This window comes from Rhea americana, unplaced genomic scaffold, assembly GCF_003343005.1.
Source record: "Rhea americana isolate MKP2758 unplaced genomic scaffold, rheAme1 scaffold_128, whole genome shotgun sequence".
Lineage (NCBI taxonomy): Eukaryota > Metazoa > Chordata > Aves > Rheiformes > Rheidae > Rhea > Rhea americana.
Genome location: NW_028185350.1, coordinates 2,470,495 through 2,488,041, shown reverse-complemented (window position 1 = coordinate 2,488,041; position 17,547 = coordinate 2,470,495). Strand labels below are relative to the sequence as shown.

Sequence of the window (17,547 nt, the reverse complement as noted above, 5' to 3'; positions counted from 1 at the left end):
CCGCGCGTGAGGGCCGCGCCGAGCTGGGCGCTGCGATGCGCCCTGCGCGCTCGCCGCGGGAAGGCCGCACCCTGCGCCCTGCGCTGCTCGCGGGAGCCCTGGGCCGYGGCGACGCTCGCCTGGAGGCTGTGGAAGGCCCGGGGCAGCCCCTGGCGGGAGGCAGCCCCCGGCGGGTCTCTCTGCCCGCCGAACGGTGCCTGGCGCCGAGGTGGCCGCCCGGGCTGCCTGCGCTGCCTGGCCGCTCGCCGCAGGGGCTCTGGCAGGGCGGCGGGTGGAGAGCTCCTGCCGCGGGCCCTGCCCTGGCCCAGCCCGCCGGCAGGGCAGAGYGGGCAGGATGGGGGAGGCAGCTCTGGTGGCTCCGGCAGCGTTGAGCTGGCCCTGCTGTGTCCGGTCAGGTGCAGGATGGAGACCCTGGATGAGTTTGACAACGAGTATCCCCTCAACATGGCGTTCTGCAAGCTGATTTCCATAGAGGACTTTGAGGAGCAGTCTGTGTCCTACACTCAGCAGTGCCTGCATGAGCTGTTCTCAAACATGGAGCAGAACCCAGGGATCTGCGAGAGGGCCGTGAGAAAGCAGAAACAGATGGAGAAGGAAGAAGCTGGCTTGATATCTTTTTTAAAGGTACTCACGATGCCTCTCTGCTCAAGATCCTGAGATCCTTGAAGCCATTAGGGTGATAATGAGAAGGGGAAATTACATTTATAAAGAAAGTCTCACAATCAGGTTTTCCATTTTAGAAGCATATTGATTCCTAGCGTTGTCCTGTTACTCCATTCCCATTTTTCCTCAGGTGTTTGTGCACATAAATTTTCTGGAAACATTGAGCTCCCTCAGGATTTTCCTCCACAGAAATCTGGAGGATCCTGCATGCAGTCCCATCATATTGCAAAGATGAATCATCTCTAGAGTGGGAAGTGCTAGATCAGGTCTCTAGTCCTTGCACACTGCCCTTGATTCCAAGATTATTGTTTGTAGAGCAGTAAAGGTCCTAAGTAGATGTAAGTGTTACTGAAATCCCTTTATAGTGATAAATGATAAATCCCATTGTAGAGATAAATGCAAAATGCCATCACTGTATAGAAAAAAAAAAACACTGGTTTTGAGCTATCTTGTTATCAGCAAGAAGGAGAGCTGGGTTGCAGCTGAAAGTGTTTTGGAAGCTCTTGGCATACGTTTTTCCCTGCAGCAGGAGTTCTCTGGGTTTGAGATGAGTGGTATAGATACTCCTGGTCTCTGGGATGTGGGATATGCTAGCATTCCCCAGGCACATAAAGTGGATAGGTTGAGGGCACCAACTCATTCTGCTTGTGTATCCCTGTGCTTAGAGAGCATGGGAGCTCTGAAGCCATGAGTGGCACCATGGTCATCACAGCTGGCATCTGAAATGCTGGAGGGACGGTGACTTTGTGGGCCTGCGTTGCAAAAGTGAGCTTTCAGCGTCTTGTCTTCCTTTTCCCTATTGTTTTGTAGGCCAAGGTTTTTAGGACTCTGCAAGGAGAACTGAATTACTGTAACTATGTGGGCATCGCCGAGATGCAAGAAAAAGTATCCCAGCTGAGACGAGACATGCAGAGAGCAAACAACTATGCTCGAGGTAATGACTGTGTTTTAGTTTTCATTTAGGCCTGGAAACCAATACTAGGCATCCTTACTGTTCTCTCAGACTCAGCTCTCCTTATCTGCTGCTGTCTGACTAGTGGCACAGAAGAAAAAAAAATCAGAATGTTGTAATTGGATATCTTTCCCTAGTGGGAAAGGAGAAGGCAGAGAGTTGTACACAAACTTGCAGATATCATCTATATCTGGAACAGTGGTTTAAGTCCCAGTTGGCTTGACTCTACCTTCACCTTCCTAAAGTAGTTTTTATTTTCTTGGTCACTCAGGGAGGATCTTGRAGATTATAGTAAAGTTATTTATCTGTGATCTTTTTCTCTGTAGACCTCAGAATGCCTTAAAAAAGGCGTAAGCCACATATAACATCTGTTACCTTAAGGAAAACAGACGTAGAGAAACACAGTGGCTTTCTGAGTGTCGGTGTAACTTCTGAATTGATCAAAGAATTGGGAATTCAGCCTGGTCTTGTCCTTCCAAGTCTAGTATCCTGTACTCTGGGCAACACTGCCAACAGGTTTTCTCTTTGCTTTGGATCCACAGTGTGGCTATCCTCTTGCCTTTGAGACTGGCTGCATTTTAGTTTTGTTCTGTGTGTGCTATTTGTGTAAAACTGTCAGTAAAATTTGCTTCAGAAAGGCTGGATATTAGTTACTCATGCATCTCCTCCCTTATATTCTCCAAGTCTCTTATTTTCTGTCATTTCTGCTCACTGAATAACAGGAGAGGATCTTCAAAAATCCATGGGAAAAGGACAGAAATGAGAGAAGAGGAGTATTTCCCTCAATTTTGGAGCAACGAAAAGGCAAAAGGTTTTAGTCCAGCCAGAAGTCTTTACAGTTCCAAACTCCTTAGTGATAATAGTAATGACAAAAAAAGACTTGATGGGGCCATGCCCTTGACATTGCATAGAGTTTCTAGAGGAGGCTCTGAGGTGAGGGGTTAACGTTCAGAGGATGTACTATCAAAGTTGTGTTGGATTACATTGGATTTGAGGACATCCTAATTCAGTAAACAGTCATTCTGAAGGACGTGGGGAAATAAGTCCAACACCAACTGGATTGCAGCACCTCAGCAGACCTGGCTGCTTTGGAACCAGATTTTAATTGTATTCTTGTGGAATTAAACTGCTTAGAAATCTAGAGGATATTATCCAGGATGTAGAATTTGTCCAGCAGTGTTTCTATCAGGCCTGGCATCCATTCTTTGAACAGCAGCAGAGGTTTTAATCTCCAGTATGGATAGAAGACCTCTGGCTGTCGCAGCACACCTGCTTTAACTATTTCTTGAGCACACTCTTCCTTTGGATATGCAGCCATTCTGATTTTATCACCAACCTTTTCCACAGCATTATCTAGAGTAAAAGGAACAATAATCAGACTAAGGGTCTTCACTGTCTGTCCTTTAATAGGAGGATCCCAAGTACCAGGGCAGCACTATGCTGTTCCCTCAATTATCAGCTGCCAGTTTTTTTGGTTCATAGATTACCATGCACTGAATCTGCAGCCTGCCCTTACCCCCCCCCCCCCCGAGGGTTTCATTTTCATGTCACAGCTAAAGGATCATATCATTACCTAGTAAAAAGCTGTGATATTTAGGATATGAGGAGTGGTTTGTTTTGTTTGTTTGTTTGTTTTACCTGTATTGATATATCCCAGCACAGCAATTGTGACAGAGAGGTTGGTCTGCTGGAGGCGAAGTTCCCTGCGTAGAGAGCTGTAGAATCCCTCCAAAGCAAACTTGGCTGCATTGTATGCTAGGGTGAAAGGGGATCCTATGCGACCTGAGGGGAACAGACCAACAGGAATTACTGAGACATTTGCCCAAGGTCATTGAGAAAGTGCTTATGGACAAGAACATGCACTGAAAGTTGGAGGATGCACTGGCCCCTCATTAGTGATCCAATTTTAAATGCTGCTTGTGGCYTTTATTAGTATAAATGACAAACTCAAGAAAAATAATTATCTTTTATGAGGTATAATAACTTTGTGTGCACAAGAGTTTTTTTTGTAGCACTTCGCTTCTAATCAGTTTTGAGAATGGGTCACAGAGAGGTGTTGTGTGTCAGGCAGGTAGCAGATCAGTTTTAAAGGAGTGCTTTGTAAGGCTGATTTGGAGGAGGTTTGAAAGCATTCACAAAGTAGTTCCATAACAGGCAGGAGAAAAAAAARKWWTKGRWTTTTTTTTCTGTAAAGCAATGAAGATAATTCCAGCATTTATGACTGGCTGGACTCGGAAGAGAGTAGGGTGAACAGGACGACCCTTCCTTACCGCTCAGGGAGGATACGACAATGATGCTGCCCTGAGACTCCCGCAGCATGGTCAGTGCTGATGTGGTCAGCTGGAYGTAACTCAGGAAGTTGATGGTGATGGAGCTAATCACTGCTGTCATGTCCCCTTTGAAAGGGCCAAACGGACTGCTTCCTCCCACATGGTTCAAAACCAAGTAGTCAAGACCCCCTGAGAAAGACAAAACATGGATTCATGAGAAATGTGTGGCTCAGTTCCTGGGCTGGTGTAGATGAAGTATGGGCTTGTTCATCAACATAGCAGCTATTCTCTGTTCGTGAATCAGCTTTTAACAATGAATCCAGTAGACTGTATGGCAAACCCTTCCCATTTAATCAAAAATATTTCTTTGACTGTTTATCATAGCTAGAACTTACTACTGTTAAATTATGGGGATTTTGATCCTGGCTTTAGGAGAGGAACTGAGCTCCCTATCTGATACTTGCTGCCCTGACTCCAAGCTGATGCCTGGTTTTTGTTTCCCAGGACATGTAGGAGGTGTATATAGGCCTATACAGAAGGTAGACACCTAATTATCCCCATGCACCACTGGCCGTGTTCTTGCAGTTTGACGTCTTGGGGTCAAGGTCCTTACCGAGAACTGACTTGGATCCTATGCGGTTCACGTGCCAGCTGTTGCAGGTGTGCTTTCCCTGCTTCTCTCTCTTCTCTGCAGACTGCTGGAGGCTTTCTGTGCTCTAACTGCAACCACCCCTCCTCACTGCCTTGGCTGACAAGCTCCCATGGCATGTGTGACTTGCCTGCAGCTCCTTGGACACCATCCACGAGCCCCAGTGTGATGGACAGTGCTTACTGACACAGAGTGTGCTGATGAGGGARGAATGGGATTTGCTGATTAAGCAAAACCCTTCTATAAGGGCCTAACGTTCAGCAAGCAAATTCAATAATAGCTGTTTATCCTTTCCACCAAAAATATCCTGTAGCCCACCAAGATGTACTTTGGGAATAACGCTGCTAAGCACAGAGAAGTCTGCGATGTGCAGAAAAAAAAACAGTTACTCTGCTCTGTTGGTACAAGTCAAAATAACCAGTTACTAAAGGGAGAGCTCTACTGACTGCTGTGTTCCCGGTCTGCATGGCTGGATCTGCTGCTGGCACGTTAAGGTTCTTCCTATTACCACAGGAATGGGAACCCTTACATGTCTCTTAGGTCACCCTCTCTATACTACTTCCTTATTTTGGAGAGTGGCCCTTGGAAAGACAGAGACAGTATGGAGATCAGAACTAGGCTACCCAGAATACCTTTTCCTTGGTAATTTTGGGAGACCAGTTACTGTTTGCCGAGTATTGAAAGGTAAAAGCTTTACCCGGCTTGTCTCCAACATCTTCAATGACCTTCTGGGCTGCAGTCAGATTGCTCATGTCTGCTACGATGTGCCTGGCAGAACTTGCTCCCAGGGCCTGACACTTCTTTGCCACCTGGAGAGAAAAGAGCAGGCTCGGTACTACTGTGTACAAATACGGTGTTTCTACGGCAGCTGTTCGTACAGCAGTTATCTGCAGCAGGGAGGAGAGTGCGCAGTCTTAGTTTGTCCTAGCTTAATAAATAGAGGAGGTGTTTTTAACGTGATGTGGACAGACAGAACTGARTGTAGCTGGAGAACGCTACAAGGTAGGGGACAGAGGCAATGGCTTGCAGCGGTGTGTGTGTGTAAGGACAAGCCCTGAACCTGACTGCCTAGATGTGAGAGCTTGCTGAGCAAATGCTTAGATTCTTAGTTGTCTGTGCCCCACGGAGCTGAACTGCGCGCTTGTGTTTAGAGAGACCCTAAATGTTCTGTTGATTTAATTGCTGTCTTGCATCCTTACCTGCTTGAGCTGCTCTTCCCTCCTGGCGGTGAGGATCACATGGGCTCCCAGTCGAGAAAACTCATAGGCTATTTGTTCCCCGATCCCTGTGCTTGAGCCTGTGACTAGCACACGCTTCCCTCGCACCATATCTGTGTGGGGAAGGTGGGTAAAAGGCTGTTAGCAGGGAGTATTTCTCTCTTCCCCAGTACACCAAGCAGTAGCGCTGCTGCTGCAAGGCAACCACTGCTGACTCCAGTTTCTCTGCATCCCAATAGTGTGTGCCATAGTAGGAGGGCAAAAGATTGCTCATCTGTGCGTTATGTGTAACTGTGCATCCCTTCCTCCGAACGGCTGAGACTATTCGTATCTGCCAACTACTGCATGCAAGCGCTAACTTATTTTTGTAACAGTGAAGCAGTGGTATTGTAGTTTTGGTAACAACCTAAGACTGTTTAGTAGACTACTTCAGTAAAGAGTTAAATGTAGTTGGAATTCCTAGTCTGCAGATGGAGCTCAGGGCGAGCACCAGAAAGGTGGCTGTCTGTGGGCTGTTTTTTAGAAGGTATTACCTGAGACCAACTGTTTTACTGCTGGATAGAGAATAAACGACCATTTTTTATCACAACTGAGGCAGAAAACACTTGCTTCAACTGCAGGTCTCCATAGGAGAGGCATATTCAGTTTCTTTTCAAGACACTGTTTCTCTTGCATTTTGAAGGGCATCACTGGAACTTACGAGAACCAGCTGGAAAATCTAGGAAATGAGCCACAAATTCCATGTTTCGGCAACCCTTTTAACCCTTTCTCCTTCAACTTTCCCTCTGACTGAAAGGGACAATCACTATAAATCTGGTATTGCTTTAGGAAGCGTCTTCTACCCGTTTGGCTGTGAGCAAGTCAGTAAATGGAGGTTATTAGTGCTCTTCATACTAAGCAGTGATAATGCATCAAAAAGCATTCATTTCTGTCCTGAGTTTAATGCTTTACCCCCCAAGCAATAAAAGCCTCACAGTGGGAAGGCAGCTCCAATCCCACTATCCCACTTGTATGTTGTCCTCAGTTTCCTGAGGAGCCTCCAGCTTTCCTTACCTGCAGATACAGTTTCTTCATTGTAGAAGTAGTAGGTGCACAGGCAGATAAGGAGGGAGACGAAGAGTCTGACTGCAGCCATGGTTGGTTTTATGCACACATACAGGAGTCAATCTTTAAACCCAGCAAACTCCGTTGTGCCAAGTGATAAACAGGGGAGTGTCGTTATCTGCCTCTGTCATGCTTGTGTCCTGACTCCTAGCTGAGTTAGGAGCTAAGCACTCTCCCCCTCCCATCAGCAGTTTTTATTGGATTGTGAACTCTGGGTCAGAGATTGAATCATTGCAGAAGTTCAGTTTTGAGAGTTCCAGAGTCCAGCTGGATTTTCTTCTCCTTGGCCCTTACCAGTATGAGCTCATGGAATCACACTGGAAATTTGAATGCAGAAATGTGTCTGAATCTTCCTATACATTTCTTTTTTGCAAGCTGCTTCTGGTAACGGAATAACAGGGTCCCAGGAATGCTGTCTTATTAGCAAAAATGCCTTTTCTAATTTGCATATGTTGAAGCTGCACATATTGTCTGGGTCTCTRCAAGGGCAAGCAACTCACTTGGGTCGTTCACTCAAAACTGCTCACCTGTAGTCTAAGTCACACTCTATACTATGAGCTCCTCAAATACACAATGCTTTTCCTTTTTCTTTTTTCTCTCCTTTATTTTTAGCCTTAGTAATTGTTATCAGCTCAGCTGACGATACTGTCAGGGTGAGCAGGTAGGAATTTCTGATTGTCCGTCTGTGTCCCCTGYGTGATCTCCTGCTCTGTGAGGACTTGGGTGCACAGGTGACAGACCACTCAGCTGTGCAGCCTGCACTGGGGGCTCTTGCAGATAGAAAAGCTCACAKAAGCAGTAGGACAGCAGGGAAAGGATTCTTTGAGTTTTAATTCCAAGAGATCATCACTTGTTAGACTGTAACCAGAAAAATCAAAGCTGTTTTAAAAGCCTGTATACCAGAATTTCCTGCCCCTTCAGCTAGAAAGCATCARCCAGGAGAAATCTGGCATTTGAAAGATAATATTTTCACAGATCTATGATGGAAATGGCCAGGCCTGGAGAGGCAAAATACCCTCTCACCATTATCTCTTCTATAATCTAAAAGCACAGCTGCAAAGGCCGAGTTAATTCAGATTTCAGAACTCCTGCATCAAGATATTTGGGAGGGTGGCTGCTTGTGGTGATAAGAAACACTGATTTCAGGGACTTAGCTGAGACCCTTCTTATTTGTTTCCCAGTAACTTCAGACAGCCCCCCAGAACTGGAGTTTTCAGTTACTGTTAACTGGGGATGCCCTAGGAGAGGTCATGTGAGAGGAAGACAGAAGGAGCAGACTGAAGGAGCCAAACTGTCACTTGGCATTGGTGCAAAATGACCCTTTTTTATTTTGCTTTATTTTTTTTTTCTCCTTACAGCTGCAAAGACGGGGAAAGGACGACGTGCAAGGCAGTTACATGGAAAGAAGAAGCCTTTAGAAGGTGGATTTAGCCCCTTTCACTCCAAGATTCCTGAAACTCCCAAGTTCACCATGCCCAGGGTCTTTGGTCCTTTTCCAGAAGTCRTGAATAAGCAGGTTTGTCTGTAGGAGCAATCTGACTCTAGACGTGGGAGGCTGCTCTTGCACCATATCTGCTAGGTACAAGTCCTCCAGSCCCTCTGCACTGTGCACTGCCTTCACTGGAGCACAGTCCATGAAGCGTCTTAGGCTGCAGGACTGTTTGCTCTGAGGATTTTCCCACAGTTGGAGACAAGGCTTGCCAAATACGAGGTAGCTTTTGTTTGCTCYGGGTAATTCCAGGCCCTTAGAGGGGAGAGGCAGAAGTATGCATTATAAGGCACTTGCAGTACCTCTATCCAGACCTCAGGAAAATGTCTTAGTAGGAACAGCTATAAGAAAGGAAAAAAAAAGAAGAAAAAGGGGGGGGACATTAGCAGTTGGCTCAGCTATCTTCATGGTAAAACCAAACAAAACAAACAAAAACCCCCAAGGCTTTGTGCTGTTGTTGAGAATGTGCTTTTACAAACCACCAGGTGGACAGAACTGCAACTTCAAGCCCTGACCTGAAGCAGCAGTGGGCTGGTATATCAACGATAAGCCAGAAAAGGTAGGAACGAATTGAAGCATGGCAGGGAGGGGGGAATGAGCAAGGCTGGAATAAAGCTGGCAAGGTAGATGGGAAGGATCCCTGTTTTCTCCGTGGTGATGGGAAAGAAAGAAATGGCCTGGGCTCTATAACACTCCCCCCTCCCTTTTTTTTCCTCCTCTTCTGTTAGTTTCAGCCAATAACATGAGGATTACTTTCTTTTTGTTTAGTCTCTTAGAGTAATTATTTCTGCCCTCCTCCCTGCTTTCACACCTGCTTTTGTAAATTCTGATCAGGCTGAGAGAATAAGGCTGAACACTAAGGCAGTTCTCTTACTGAGTTTGTTGTCTTCCCACAGCATGGCTGATTTGCGTCCTATAGTGCTCAACCCTGGAGGTTTTTATAACTCCCTCCAGGCTGGTAACTGCATGAATAAGTTGAGACACACCAACTTCTCAAGGTAGGTCTTTGCTGGTTATCTACAGTGGCATAGCCAGCTTCTGATAGCTGCTGTCTCTCTGCATTGCATATTGCTACCCAAACARTCCCAAAGGGGTGGCAGGGAAGGTGTCAGTCTGTGTTAACAGTAATGCAAATGGGCTTTTGGTGTAGAAACTTTATTTAGGCTTTCTGTGGCATTTCCTAGTTTGGTGAACTTACTGCCTTGGTGTCTGGGGAAACGTGTTAAAGTGCTCTGATGCTGCTCTAAGAGAAGTCGAGCTCACATTTTAGTGGTGCTGGATCAGCTTAGCAGAGAAAAAAAAGGAACTTTGTCATCTCAGCTTCATGTACTGATTATATATTTGCTCGTTAACATATAGTTATAAACCATGCACAGGAATTTACAAAAAATGATGCTGTTCCTACTGACTTACAAGTATATAGTATAATCAGTGGAGGGTTAGGGTAACATAGCTCATTTATCAGTGATACTGAAGAGATGCCTTGATTCCTCTCACAGATGCTCTGTTGCTGAACTGGAGAAGAGGCAGGGATAGGTGTGGGAGGTTTAGTAACCTGTCAACGTTGCTAGTGCCAAATGATCACTGGAAATGTTTTCTTGTTCTAGATTGCTTGGCAATGCTCCCATGCCTTCTCCCCAAAATGCTGACTCTCCCGGCACTAAACCTGCAGCCTCTGTGCTTAGCACACCTATGCCATGCAAGTTTCAAGGTGGCACAGAAGATGAAGTGGATAGTGAGAAACCTGGCCCCAGTTCTTCTTCTAACGGGGCATAAATGTCTCATCTTACATCAAAGACCTATGTGAATAAACTGTCCGTGCAAGGTCTGTGGTTGTGTGTGGAGCCTCTGCTATGCCTTGGCAATGATCACCGCAAAAGCTTTGGTTAGCAGGGCAGTTGAATTAGGCTAGAGATGGAGTGACATCAATGAGCTTTCTTCACCACTGAACAGCAGGTATCTAGCTCATTGGAAAGTGGGACCTTCCTAAAATGGGAGCAATGTGCAAGTTGGGGATGTGAATTTAACACAAGTATTGCCTTCTAAGTGGAGCATCATTTCCCCTGGCCCATTATGTACAAATCTTGAAACATACACAAGTATCTAACTCTTTCCACCTTCTGTGGAGATCTTGCAATGTAAGTATCCTTTAAGGCCTGTGCTTTACTTGCTCCTGCCTGGCATGGATATGAAGCAACAACAAAGCGGAAAAGAACATTGTATCATGTGGTCGGTTCTCACTGCTTGCTTACTTGCTCTTTTAGCAAATGACTCTGGCATCCTTGATTCCAACGATTAGTTAGTTTTTATCAATATATTAATACAGGACATGTTATGTGGAGAGTAGGACTGGGAGACTTTAATTTGCTAAATGGAAAATAACAATTAAACTCCTTCATAGCCAGGAGCAGTGGCAGATTCATGCTGAAGGTCATTTCAAAAAAGTAATGTTCCAATCTGGGCAAAATTATGTCCTATAATCCACACATGGTTTAATATATCTTATGGTACCACCGTAAGGCTCAACAAAACATGGTTACCCAATAGTAATGGATCTGCTGTAAGGAGTGTGGAAAATTACACCTGTGAATAGCTTGWGATTTCCTCGTGAGGGAGACCTGTTGTACAGATTTACTTGTATTACTCTTAATTCATCAAATGCTGGTAATTACATCCTGCATTTTTGCAATGGAACAAATGAATCTAAACTGGCTATTGAAGCTGTATTTGAATACATCATACGAGGGAGAGGAAATTACAGTGTAAATACTATCAATTTTGTAAACAATTTTATTTCACCATTGAAATATTCATTAATAACATCTTCAAAAGTGCATTCTAGAAAAATGTAGCAGCCACACCAGAAGCAGCTTTGGTCAGATTAGCTACGMGAAACTCCTCTGGCTGCTCAATAATATATTATTTTTAAAGAGTTCAGATAGTAACTAGCTTAATTGGCCAACTAACAGTGCGGACAAGTGCTTCTTCCCGTCCTTGCTGAAAGACATCAGCTTGTATTCTGTGCTTTCCAATCATCTCTTAGAAGAGTAGTGTTCTTGTTCAGCTTCTCTTTTGAACCATGTTTTCTATTACAATCTCCTCCCAAGTCAAAGCCAGCTGCTGGTCGTCTTACCTCCTTTTGCTCTCCGCAGTCTCCTGATAGTGTCAGTGGCTCCCCAAGCTGACAGGGTGGTGGCATCGCCCTCCTCTGCTACTCTAACTTGTCAAGTTACACAAACTCTCCATCCTTCGTTCTTTTCTTGGCACAASTATACGAAATCTATTGTTGCAGATTCAGAATTCTGATCATCCTCTCCCAGTCGAGGCAAAGAAAAGACACTGTTTACAATAGCAGGGTAAGGAAGAAAAGAAAGTGAGAAGTTTTTTCATCATCCCTCTGTTCCCCGATACGTGGGGATGATTTCAGTGCAGAAAACTGGCCAGGTTGGGAGGTACGAGGCGTGCTGCCCTCTCCTGGTCTCCTCAGGGGCTCATGCATCGAGTCTCACGGCTGCCTCTTCGGCTGAAGTACGTCCGCTTTTGAGATTAGCAGTCCTGAAGGAGTAGAAGGAAGAAGCTGCTTTATAGATAGAATTGGTTATTTTACGCAGCAGTGCTTTGATTAGCTGGATTAATTCAACCAGGCACAACTTTCAAATCATCAGTAAGAGCCACGGCGACTTAACAGATCTTAATGAATCTCTGTATTACAAAGGAAGATTGTAGCATGTACTGTTAATAGTGCTGACTGGGCACTTGGCACCTGCAGCGTATTGCATGGAGTTTTCTGATTGTGACAAACGGATGGGAGCGCAATGCTGCCGAGTTTTCTGGCTTCCCTCGCCTATTTTTTGTGTTTGTACCCAARTAATCAATACACTTTTTGTTTATGATCATAGGAAGTAGCATTGTGGCCCACCAGAGTGTACCAGTTACAGATGAAGACTGACAGCCAGGTTTTGGTGCACGTTATCAGAACATATTTTCAGTCAGCACATCTCAGTCTTTCCTGGCAGGATTGCTCCACAGGGGCAAGCTCTTTACCTTAGCAGGTGACTGAGCTGGGCAGGTGCTCACCTTGTAGAAATTTCACTCCTCGATAGCCACTGATCCTCAGCTTGTTGGGTCAGTGTGCATCAATCAAAGGCAGCAGCTCCCCACAGCGGGAATTGAGTATCAGGGATGCAAAATGATCTAACCTAGTCGGCCCAATGTTAAGTATCACAATTGGCAGCTGCTTCTCCCGGGCAGCAAGAGCAAATCTGTAACCAGAGTATACCTGCACAAAGACCAAGAGACAAAATGAGCCACGGATTAGACAAAAGAAAAGCTACAGAAAGGAATATTGAGAGCACGATTGTTGCTCGTAGTGCAGAGAGAGGCAGTAGGTACGCGCTGTGTTATGTGACTGCACTTGATTCAAGCAGGAAATTTCTTTATTCAGGCGTGCACAGAAAACAGCTTTTAACCTGTGTCAGCAAAGGGTCTTACCACAGAAAATACATACGTTGAAGGRAAATGTCCTTGTCTTTCAGCAAATCTCTGCACCAGTTTTTGTTAGTTACCATAGCTACTTAAATGCTTCTACTTTGATGGTTCTCACATGGTCCAGCTTAGGAAGTACAAGAATGAACCAGAGGCATTTCCATCATTCCTGTACAAAGGATTATGAGCTCAAAAGTGCAGGTTCAAGGAATTTGTACCCCAGTATCCTGAAGCCAAGAGACTCACAACAGGACAGCCTTGGTTTTATCTTGTTCTGGGAGGCTTCAGAGTAGTTTTTCTTAATGTACATTAACATTTTGCAGCAGAACCTTGCTTCCGAAAAATATCAATCATGCAAACTCCGTTCCAGAAACTTTCCCAGGTTAAACAGTAGGGGTTTCTAGACCACCTTATCTTATAGATAATATATGGCTAAGGGGAAAGATTRTGAAACAAAGGACAGTCGTAAGTGGCAAGCAGAGATTTTCTGTTGTCTTCTTCAGCAATTTAGTTAGGAATTAGAGGTCCTAAAATCTGGTATTTCACACAGTGTGTCATGAGGCCTAAGAAGCTGCCAAAGGCTAAAAGCTCAAGCAGAGAAATGTGGGGTGGTGGTGTCTGCAGCACTGGACTGTGTCAGGTATCCTGGCTCTACAGGCAACTGTGAACCTGTACAGTGATAGAGAGGATTGCAGGGAGAGGTCAGAATGTGTGAATGGAGTTATTTATAGCAGCTTCAAGGACACTGATGTTGGAGTGACAGGGAAGCCCGAACAGGGCAACTGTGAAGCCAGATTCCAAGGACAGTAAAAATAAAATAGCAGGAAGCTCTGGGGAGGCTGTAGATCAACATGTCAGCAAACAGCAGTCCCATGTTGTGAGACCAATGCAGAGTAGCATAGAAAGAGAACCCAGTATGGGAGGAACGTCTGGTTACCTGCATGGAGGATCCTGCCACCAGCATGGAGTCTGATTCTGCCAGGCGTTGGTGCACAAAATTCACTTTCTCACGACTCACTGTGTCTCCAAAGAATGTCACGTCAGGCTTCAGGATTCCACCACATTTACTGCAGGCTGGCACTCGGAAAGTACGCACCTGCTCATCTGTCAGGAAGACATCCCCATCGGGAGCCACACCAAGCGCTTCAGCTTTCCAGGTAGGATTCAGAGCTTCAAAGTGCTCCTGAAGCTCAGAGCGCAAGGTTTGGTCTCCACAGCCCAGGCAGAGAACTCTGAAATGCAGAGCAAAGGCTTAACAGAGAGCTTCAAGTCAGCTGAGCATCTGGAGCCAGCAGCCTATTGCTTGGATGGGCACTACTGTTATTATCCACGGGTCTCTACTAAATAGCACAGGTCAGTGTACTGTCTTTCTACCTCTAGTTGAGACAGTCAAATTAAGAGCTTTGGGGGTGGGGTGGATTAGTTACACCTCTGAAAGAAACCACCTCATACCACCCAGCTAGTGGTCCCTACTTGCAGAACCTGTTGCTTTGCAGGGATGCTCCAGAGGAAACACTCTGAAGCCTGCTGTGCCTCCTCTCCTGCAGTCAGGCTATGCCTTTTTGTGTGGAAACTTCGGGCAATCACAGGCAGACTGTGGTGCCCTCTCCATGTTTTTCTGGCACTACACACTCTGCTCAGCCCAGGTAATTACTCCTCACACCCTCAGGATCCCTTTCTTCACCTTAGTGAAGGATATTTGCTTTAGCAAGGAAAGGGGAGATTCTGACTGACCCAGACACTAAGGGAAATGATCCACAAAGTGTTCCAAAAAGTGGGGTGATGTTCATGCTTATTAAATGCTCTGCTGTGCGCAGCACTGGCATGTGACCCTTTTCTCTACCCTAGTCAACACTGTTGAGCATATCACCTCCAGTAACACTGCACATCTACATTTTGCCTCCTGGTTCAGCAGCTAAGGCTGCAYCTGCTTCTTGTTAACCCCAGGAAGACACGGGAGCGTTAACCRTCCTCTCGACTACGGAGAGTACCTGTGCGTGCAGCCATGCAATTCTGTCATGCGCTGGCTCCCAGCTTTGGTGTGAAGGGCATCCACGTTCTGGGTCACAAGCCAGTGCAGCTTTCCCAGCTTCTCCCAGTCTCTTAGCGCCAGGTGTGCTGCATTGGGTTGGTGGGAGGAGAACTGGGGCCAGCCCACAAAGTTCCTTGCCCAGTACCGCTGCCGGGCGCTGGCACTGCGGACAAACTCAGCGTGCTGGATGGGCCGCCTGTCTGTCCTGGCGTAGAGCCCGACACCTTCGGAGCGGTAATCTGGGATCCCCGATTCAGTCGAGACTCCAGCTCCAGTCACTACAAACAGCTTCTTGGACTGAGAAACAAAGTGCTGCAGCTCCTCGACGGCTGCAGGATCTGGAGGAAGACACTCTGGCACGAAAGTCAGGTTTGGAGAGCTTCTGGATACAACATGGGATCTGAAAGGATGAAGTCTGATGGCTCTGCAATCTCCTGACAACTTCCTGGCAGAGAACATGTTCTGCTGAAAGTGAAGAACAGAACACAGGATGGGTAAAAGAAAGCAAAGAGCATGTCCTTAATTCCATTTCCTTGGGATGGAATTAAGCACCAAGCACCTCGCCCCTGCGGGCATTGTCCGGCTGATGCCTCCGGTTGCTCCACTGAGCAGATTCTCGCCCTGCTGTCTTTTAACGCATTGCCTGCCCCAAATCAGTCTTTTCTGTTTACCCCGTCCTTGGCCTCTGTTGTGGAAAGCAACAGTGCAGCAATCTCAACATTTTCCAGAACAGATTGATTCTTTGCAAAATGTACACTCCACATGTGGGCTTAGTCTGGACAGACTTCCTCTACGGTCCCAGATTATTTTTCTTAAATCTAATCAGTGCATTTTATTCTCAATGATTGTTGTTTTGATTTCATGTTTAGTATTAGTTGTGCTTCTCCCTCCTCCTGAAGAGGTTTATTTTTCCATGTGAATTAATTAAAAGGGACACAGTTTACTGGGAAATGTTAACACGCTTTGAGAGTAACATCTGTCGTGATGCTCCCAAAAGGCTGTTAAGCCAGTCTAATAGTGGTTAAATTGCTTTCACTGATGGAAATTCTCCACTTCTGTCACTTATCATCAAAAAAGCTCTCAGAAGGAAATGTTTTGAAGGGGATCAAAATGCAGCTATAGTATGGACTGGCCCCCAGGAGAGAGAAGGCAGTATCAGGCACAGCAGCAAAACTTCCAGATACATTGGAAAGCAGAGAAGTGAAGCAAAGTAGGACAGACCAGGAGAAAGGCTCACGAAGGACAGAACGCTTCTTGCAAAGCACAAGGCTTCTTTTAAAATGAAGGTGCTCAGATGAAAGAAAAAAAAAACAAAATCTACAAAATAAACTCATTAAATATACCTGTCAAGATCTAAGCTAGAGTTTATTTTTCATGCACATCCAAAACGCTTTACAGGAAGAGATCTGACCAGGTTAAGGTCTGTAATAAACAAGCTTCCACAAATGGTTTCAGGCTAGAAATCCAGGGCAAAACCAGGTCATCCGAGTCCCTTTTGCTGCAATAATGACACAGGGGAACAGGGCCAACAGTCAAACCGAACGCACTTACTGGAAGAAGAACGATGCAGCGGCCGCGGCCCGCCCGCCGTCCCGGGCTGCCCGGCCCCGCGGCCGAGGGGCGCGGAGCGCCTGCCGCCGGCGCAGCTTGCTGCGAAACGGCGCGCCGCGAAGTGAAAGCCCGCAGCAGGAGGACTACACTTCCCGTGCTTCAAAACGGACGAGCGCCCTCCCGGAAATGCCCTAGAGAGGGAGATTTAAAAACGCTGAACGCTCCAGAGCCGCCCGCCGAGGGAGGAACAAGGAGGAGCTCGCAGGGGCTGGCTCTGCCGGGGCGGCCGCGCTCCCTGCCCGTGGCCGCTCCACGCTCGTGTCCCGCTGGAGCGCCGCAGGTTGCCGACACGGTGCCGTTTCTCTTTGCCAGCTTGTCGAGCTGTTCCCACAGGAGACTTTGTTCCCTAGACCCTGCAAACAGCTGCAATAAAGGGGTTTTTTGTTGTCTTCTTTCCGCGTTTCTCGGGGCCTCGTGTAAATGGGGCCATTTCCCCACCTATTCAGCCGCTGGTTCCCGTCTGAACTCCAAGAACGGAGTGTGTGAGGCGCAGGTGGCTGCTCGTGGCCGGGGCGATGGGGGCGACGGCGTTGGCGCCGGGCAYTGGCACAGCTTCCAGTCTTGGTATTCACGTGATAAACCATGACTTGACTGGCAGAGGGGGATATTCTCAGGGCAATCGTGGTTTTTAAGGAACAGACTAGCRGGGGAGGTGCAGAGGGCTGCCCCGCCGCAGCCTGCCGCCGGGTATGTACCCGTATCGCACGCGATGGGCTCTTTCCGACGACCCGGAGCGCTTTCCACGCGCACCACCACATCGCCCTCGCCGTTCGTTCGCCGCCTTGCCGGCGTTTTACCCCGTTTCTCTTGCCTTTGCAGTTACTCTGAAGCACAGAACGGCCCGAGGCTTTATGCATCACCGTGATTTTGCAGTCGCAAAGGAGAAGCTCGCGTGGCGCCACCTTCGCCCTTTGCCACCGCGTGAGTCTGGATCAACTTTAGGTCGTTGGTGCGGATTTTAACAGTTTTGGTGTGTTTTCAGAGCTCTGTGTGGTAATGTGCTGGTAGCAACTGTGCTGCAGGGAGAGGCTGGCGCAGGACGGGGCTGAGCACCCACGCTCCCACCGCGCTCCCA

The 17,547-nt window shown here is 46.8% G+C and overlaps 3 protein-coding genes across 5 annotated transcripts; 1 reads left to right on the top strand and 2 right to left on the bottom strand.

Moving 5' to 3' along the window:
- The first annotated feature begins 402 nt into the window (after nucleotides 1-402).
- LOC146600120 (uncharacterized) lies at nucleotides 403-10,172 on the top strand. The gene is made up of 6 exons (XM_085326097.1): nucleotides 403-624; nucleotides 1,474-1,597; nucleotides 8,214-8,371; nucleotides 8,830-8,903; nucleotides 9,241-9,342; nucleotides 9,952-10,172. The coding sequence occupies exons 1-6, from the start codon at nucleotides 403-405 to the stop codon at nucleotides 10,118-10,120; spliced, it is 849 nt and encodes a 282-aa protein (XP_085182223.1). The 3' UTR covers nucleotides 10,121-10,172.
- Nucleotides 2,676-6,906, bottom strand: LOC146600121 (hydroxysteroid 11-beta-dehydrogenase 1-like protein A). The gene is made up of 6 exons (XM_085326096.1): nucleotides 6,805-6,906; nucleotides 5,734-5,864; nucleotides 5,232-5,343; nucleotides 3,886-4,074; nucleotides 3,254-3,397; nucleotides 2,676-2,968 (listed from the first exon to the last, which is right to left on the bottom strand). The coding sequence occupies exons 1-6, from the start codon at nucleotides 6,884-6,886 to the stop codon at nucleotides 2,754-2,756; spliced, it is 873 nt and encodes a 290-aa protein (XP_085182222.1). The 5' UTR covers nucleotides 6,887-6,906; the 3' UTR covers nucleotides 2,676-2,753.
- A 944-nt stretch (nucleotides 10,173-11,116) lies between the features above and the next one.
- Nucleotides 11,117-17,541, bottom strand: SIRT4 (sirtuin 4). 3 transcript variants are annotated; one of them, XM_085326183.1, is made up of 6 exons: nucleotides 16,911-17,541; nucleotides 16,413-16,835; nucleotides 14,821-15,326; nucleotides 13,767-14,061; nucleotides 12,422-12,623; nucleotides 11,117-11,899 (listed from the first exon to the last, which is right to left on the bottom strand). In XM_085326183.1, the coding sequence occupies exons 3-5, from the start codon at nucleotides 15,318-15,320 to the stop codon at nucleotides 12,471-12,473; spliced, it is 948 nt and encodes a 315-aa protein (XP_085182309.1). In that variant the 5' UTR covers nucleotides 15,321-15,326; nucleotides 16,413-16,835; nucleotides 16,911-17,541; the 3' UTR covers nucleotides 11,117-11,899; nucleotides 12,422-12,470. The 3 variants fall into 3 exon arrangements, with proteins under 3 accessions (XP_085182309.1, XP_085182310.1, XP_085182308.1); XM_085326184.1 differs by having other exon boundaries at nucleotides 13,926-14,061; nucleotides 16,413-17,541; XM_085326182.1 differs by having other exon boundaries at nucleotides 14,821-15,323; nucleotides 16,413-17,541.
- Nucleotides 17,542-17,547: the final 6 nt, after the last annotated feature.